The 6778-nt window shown below is 37.1% G+C and overlaps 1 protein-coding gene across 11 annotated transcripts in view; it reads right to left on the bottom strand.

The window, feature by feature from the left end:
- Positions 1-6778, bottom strand: part of mtmr3 (myotubularin related protein 3) — a 44676-nt gene that overhangs the window by 4206 nt on the left and 33692 nt on the right. For 3 of the 11 annotated variants that reach the window (XM_042337166.1, XM_042337168.1, XM_042337169.1), the window contains 3 exons: positions 4029-4139; positions 2017-2105; positions 977-1003 (listed from right to left, as the gene is read on the bottom strand). The exons of 1 other annotated variant lie outside the window; for it this stretch is intronic. In XM_042337166.1, coding sequence (XP_042193100.1) covers positions 977-1003; positions 2017-2105; positions 4029-4139 — 227 coding nt within the window. Of the gene's footprint in view, positions 1-976; positions 1004-2016; positions 2106-4028; positions 4140-6230; positions 6324-6778 lie in introns of those variants that run through there. 7 more of the 11 variants (XM_042337167.1, XM_042337174.1, XM_042337170.1 and 4 more) reach the window with 4 other exon arrangements.

Genomic DNA, 6778 nt, shown 5'->3' with positions numbered 1-6778 from the left:
TGAAGTTCAATGACAAGAACACGGGAATAATTCCTGCACTGAATTCAGTGCCATCATCCACATTGTTACTTCTGAACACAACAGGGAATTTAATTTTTTAATACTTCTAAGGCATTGCATCTAAATGTTTTATTAGATAAAATATTGGGAAGCAAATCATTTTAGTTTTTTTGTACCAAGGCACACACCATCGCAACTAACGGTCAAATTAAACTGTATTGGTGAAAGACCAGAGCAAAGGACACCAATATCTAATAATATTGTTATTCAGATGCTAAAAAGGAAAAAAATGTTTAAAAGCAAAATTATAAAGGTAAGGCAGATAGATGCAAGATTTGTTTTGTAACCAGGATATTATGGCTATTCCATCAGGAAAACAATGCTAAAAATAATCACACACAAGTTAAAAATAAATTCAGATTTTGGAGAAGTAATTAAAATTCCTCAGCTGAAGCTGAACAACTACAATAATAATAATCCTTGCATTTGATATAGGGCTTTTCACACCTTCTAGACGCCTCAAAGCGCTTCACGGAATATGCTGTAAAGTGAATTGACTGTATATTTTGTGGGTGTAACGCAGTAGCCAATTGCACACAGCAGTGTCCCACAAACAGTCATGGATTGAAAATGACCAATTTATTACTGTTTTGTTTTTTTAGAGGGATTATTATTAGACTTTATAAAGGAAATGTCCCTGCGATAATCTCAACCAACATCAATGGCTGAGATTTGCATATACTTTAAAATGGATAGAAACAGCTGAATATACCCTATGGTTAATGCAGCAACAGCAGAAGTGGTTCGTTTAAATAGCCAATTGCACCACCGTGATCTTCCGATCCAATTAGTTCAATCAATTTAATCAAAGATCACAAATAAACTGTTTGGAATGAACACAGTAACAAGTGCTTTAAAATCACCACCAGGAAATGCAGACAGACAAGAGACAGAGATGACTGTTGAAAATGCTCACCGTGTGTCATCAACAGGTTCCCTGTCCCTGCAAGAGGGGAAAAAACAGCTCAGAGCGAAACTAACCAAGGAAAAGGTGCAAATCAGAAGGGCAACAGCATGGGAACACAAGCAAATGGAAGACAATATGCTGGAAATTTCATCATGAAAAGCACACTGAAAACATTCAATCATGAACTCTGCGAAAAAAAGGTTGATCTGTCTCAGTAGAAAGATATTGTGATTTTTTATTTTTCCATAGCACATATATGGGGGCCATTTGGAGTTGCAAGGAAAAACAAATTCACTGAAAAAGAAGCAGTTATCAGAGTGAAATTGTGAAACTATGTACATTGGATCAATTTAATGGTATGTTCAATATTTATTGAGGAACCTAAATCACCTCTGCTGCCTTCCTCTGGAGGTATTTCCTGCCACATCCCTAAATGGGTCTGACTCCAACTTCCAGAGGCCACAGGAGAATGATCCCTTCCTGGAAGTCCAATCCTTTTAGCGTGCCATATCTTTTTAATGTTCTTTCATTTCCATTAATGGCTGGTTAACGTTACAGGGGGAAACCTTTGTTCCACAAGATACCTGTGGTCAGTCAAATGATTCTACGGTAATTGGTAAGGAACGGAGTCATGCCAACACTATCTCACACAGAATGAACTGGATGAAAGGACCAGAAATACTATCTCCGTGATACAGGATTACAAGTTGATTTCCGCACAGTAAAAGATTCAGAACATTTGACAAGAGTTTATATTAGTGGATATACTGCAGACATTTTATCATTTAAATAGGATAGTTTCCCTTTAACCTCTATGTGAGGCTAGACTACCATATTCAACCAATAAATCATACTCTGGACACTAACTTTATCTGAGTCCATGGCGTTCAACCAGCTGTCAAATAAAATGTTCTTTTTTCCAGGATATGGAAGCACATGATAAATGAAAATTATATTTTTGCAGCCTTTTATAAAAAGTACTTTGGTATTGCATGAAAATATAAAAAAAGCACTTAGCTATACGTGTTCACATCTATTATATATGGTACCTGCAGTGGTGCTTTCTGCTAGCTAGCCAAAATCGACTTTCACAGCCATAGCAATGTGCAGCCAAATGATCAGGGTACCATCGAGTTACCTAGGAAGAGAATTATGAAACCCAGAAAGCAGCAGTTAATAAATCCCCTTAATTTAAAAATAAGACATTTTTTATAGTCTATACGATCAGTTCTTTGCCTAATTAAAGATTAGTTATTTTAATTAAAAATCCCACAGCACTATATCAAAAGAGAAAGGAATTATTCCTGGCCAACAAATCCCCCAAATAAAATTGGTCGCTCACTCCATGGGTGTTTGTGGGACATTGCAGTGCGCAAAACTGGCTGTTGTGCTTCACCCACAAAATACATAGTCAATCTAGTATATAGTATATCCTGTGAAGCCGTTGAGAGGTTTCAACAAGTGAAAAGGCGCTATATCAAAAATGTAATTCAGAATCAGCATTAATTACAAAAAAATATTAATTTTATGAATTATGTATTGGGGAACCTGGATAATATCTTGGATAATAGTAAACAGAAATATCATGACCATATATAAAGCATGATTTTGTGATATGACTTTCCAAACCCCTCCTTCCCCCACCCCCACACAATAGTTGAGCTGGAAAGAGGTTACGAGGGCAGTACCTCATAATCTCGGGACTTTAGTAAACAAAGTAAGAAAGCAAAGAAAAAGGGAAAAGAGGTGCCAAATTGCAGTGAACAGGAAGAAGTGGCATATTTAGTTACCCAAGCAAGAGAAAATTAAAGATCTTAATTTATGGGAAGCACAAATTGACTTTTGCATTTGAAATTTTGGTGGAAACGGTGCCCACCACTGATTTAGAAATCAAAAGAAAATTCCATAGTGTGGCAACCAAGATGCTAGGATACATGCAGGTCATGACATTCCTCTGGCTATTGGGTACTGTATTGGATGAAGGAAAGGCAATGCTGTTCCCCAACATGGGATACTACAGCTTTAATTCACAACAAAGCATCAGCATTGTAAGCAGCATTCGGCTGCAGATTGAGTTGTGAGGAGGCTGCTGAAGTTTATCAACTTGAAAATAAGGTTGACTTCCTACTAAAGAACATCTGTGACAACTATGCTCCTGTTAAATTTTAATTGCCAACAGCCTTGGGGGCATATACTGGTACACTCTAAGCTCATTCTGATATGGTCCTTGTGAGTATATACTTGCGTAAGATAATGAATATTTTATAATCAACATTAATAACAAAGCCAGCTTTTATAGTTTTACCGGTGCCTTTCAGAATCTTTGATCACAATTGTTATCTCATGACCCAACTCTAATAAGGTCCATTCTAACTATGACTTATGCATAGTCATGAGGGCGAGTGCATTTGCCCTAAGACATGAGAGAAGCAACTATAATTTAGGAAACATGGCAAATTACCAGTAATGTGTCTCAATAATAATAACTGAGTTAAAGACCTACCATTGTGATGTTCCCAGTACTATTCCAGTTAGGTTGTCACGATGTTTAAACACATTGACATCTTTTAATTTTTCAAGAATTCCTGACATCAAAACATGCCAGTTTGAAGGTGGGTGCCAGGGATAGAGTTATACAGTTTATAACCCAAGGTTAAACAAAAGTTTTTAAAACCAGGTCAACTTAGCCAGTGTGTGAATGGACTAAAGGGTTTGTTTTCTTCTAAGTCTCCTACAGTTATCTCCAATCCAAGATCTCACCCAATCGTATGTTGTGATTTCAGTGCAGATTAAAAATTACTTTGGTCCTGTTCATGATTTTAGTAAACTCTGAAACTGAAATAAACTTCACAATCGTCCTAAAATTCTTTCTCTGCATTTTATATTGTCTTCTTTGTACAACAATTTCTTAAACTGGAAGTTAATATTCTTCTAACTGAAATCTTTCACTACCACTACAGTCTTCCTCAATTACTCTGTGTACAATTAAATAATTTTATACAGATTCCTACTTTAGAATTTAGGACACTTTGCACATCCTGTTTTAAGCTACATTTCTTACCTCTGTGTCCTGTTTATCCACTTGTTCCCAACTTGTTTCTGAGAAAATCTCTGTGCTACAGCGGGATAAACAATTCTGATCCATATTGCTCTCAGAGTCTGGGATAGAGGTCTACATTGCAGAACAGAACAAAAAGTTGGTGCTGTTTACCTGTACCCACACAAATAACCTTTAAAATGTCTAATCAACTCCCATGAAGACTCAGTTAACAAGGCACTGCTTTGTGTGTAATTGGGCCATATAGGTCTCAGGTTTGATCATTGCTCTGTGTTGAGTTGCTGATTTCAAGAATGGCAATATAGGAGCACTACAAATGACATAATTCTGTGATCTCTGCCAGAATGCGTGCATGTTGATATTTGGCAAAGGTAGGACAGAGTTTGGATGTGGCGACCCTTAGAATTAGCTAGTTTGCTCACACACAAGGAATGGTCACTTTTGTGAGGTTATGGAATTCAATTCCAGTACCTTTGGAATTATCTAATGTAAGGCAGCTGCCTCAGGCGAGAACAGTTCATGTGTAAGATTAAGAAAAAGATCAACAGTACATATTTTGTTGACCAGCACAATAAGTGAGACTGTTTCACAGTAACTGATTATCTATACGATCCCCAAATTCCCATGTTGATCCAATACCATGTATTAAACTACTTCACCCATTTTCCAACAGAAAAGTATAAGATTTAAACCCCGAACTGCAAGCAAGTAGGGTCTTAATCTAACAGATGAAAGTACAACCATAACTATTAAGTCTAAGTTATATAGTTCACCACACCATTTATTGTACAACTCCTCAGGATTTAAATAACTTCTAAACTATCATATGTACAAGAACTATTATGTTCCGACAACTTAATTCTATATGTGCTGGTAATTAATTTAATATTTTGTTATACAGTACTACAGTAGTTTACCCATTTCCCTCCCTTTATCCCTCCTCTCCTGAGGATGTTGAGTCCTGCTGAGGTGCAAAGGCACCAATGGACTTTGGTACTTCAGCTGATCAACCATTCTTCTTGTGTGAGCCCAAACTATTTAGCCACAACATTATCAGTACGGAAGTTAATTCTGTACGCATGTCCAAATCCATGGACTTTCCAACAAAGGAAGCTCCTCAACAGTGTCTAGGACAAAAAACTTTGGATTTGTCGATTTGCTAGTCTGGGAACCAACCCCGCACTCAGTTGAGATTGGCTAACTCAGCTCAGCATTGACGAATTGAACCTCGGGCTTGTTTTTTTGGCAGTGTTGTGCACTGTGGCCCATTGGAGTCCTGTAGCTCAGTGGTTAGAGCACTCGGCTTGCAAGCGAGAGAACTGAGTTCAATTCCAAGCAGGGCGAAACCTTGGGCAAGTTTCCTTACTCCACACGCCTAATAATAATCCCTCCAAAACCAAAAATAATAATAAATTGGTCATTTTCAATCTACGACTGTTTGTGGGACATTGCTGTGCACAATTGGCTGCCGCGTTCGCCCACAAATATACAGTCAATTCACTTTACAATGTGTTCTGTGAAGCGCTTTGGGACGTCCTCCCGACGTGAAAAGTGCTATATCAAATGCAAGGATTATTATTATTATTATAGCCTTTCATTTACGTTTCTCTATCAGAAACAAAAACACCTCAAACAGTGTCATTATCCATTGAGCCATCAGGAAGTTATTTATTCTCTCTTTGAAAGGGTCATAGGCACGACCATACCAATCAGTAACCATGTTTCGCTCTGCATCTATATTATTTCAGAACATTTACTTCTGCAATCGTCAGACACCAAGTAATGGTGCACTAATACTACACAAAAGGTACAGGTTGTGCTGTACATTATGAAGAAAGAGAACATTTAAAGGGGTTAAAAAATTAGTTGAAGTATCAAAATCTTACAAGATCTTGAGTATTGGACTTAAAATACTCTTTTAGTGATGCTGGTTAGGTTCTCTTAGGGGATGAGAACCATTTTTGATAGTAAATATGTTATTGATAAACAGTGAGTAATGGACACTATCTTAAGTCAATTTTATTTTCCTAAATAAGCCCTGGATATACAAAATTATCAAGCATGTAATGCAGCTAAAAATTATGTTTCACTCAATTAGTTCCGTAAATATCCCCGTTATTTGTTCCCTGGGAAATTTGCGAAAATTCAGGAATATTTACAGTACTATAGAGAATACCTGAAACAGATGAAGACGATTCCCTATGGGTTCCCTGAGCTCAAAGGGTATTTAGCATCACCCGAAGGCAGTGAAATGCATAGGCCACTGTTGTAAAGATTGACATGCAGCAAGATCAGTCACTGTCAGGTGTTTAAGGGAAGCATGGTAAATGTTGCAGACAAATTTTTTATAAGGTTTAAATATAAAACCAAAGGTCAAATATGAAGCAAATAATGGAGACCCAGAAATAGTTTCCAGGCAATGACCTCTTCAAAGCTTGGATGACAAACAAAACCGCAAAAGCAATCACTTTATAATTTACAAACAGATTACTGCATGTAGAATAGGGGTGGTGGGGAGGGTGGGAAGAGAGTAGATTTTCTTCTTGGCCAACACACTTGGTGTTATTCCTAAGTGATACGTCCATGGAACAATTAACAATTGTAATGTAATCACTAAAAATTCACCAAGTGATCAACTTGCATCTGATTACCAGAAAAGCATACTCAATGTGTGAAAATGGATTACTTTACTAGCCCATAGTTTTGAATAACCTAAATAATGAATGCTAGCAGCCCTTTTCCATGCATGTAAA

Source organism: Callorhinchus milii, unplaced genomic scaffold, assembly GCF_018977255.1.
Source record: "Callorhinchus milii isolate IMCB2004 unplaced genomic scaffold, IMCB_Cmil_1.0 Scaffold8, whole genome shotgun sequence".
In the NCBI taxonomy this organism is placed as follows: domain Eukaryota; kingdom Metazoa; phylum Chordata; class Chondrichthyes; order Chimaeriformes; family Callorhinchidae; genus Callorhinchus; species Callorhinchus milii.
This window is presented reverse-complemented; position numbering and strand designations above follow the sequence as displayed.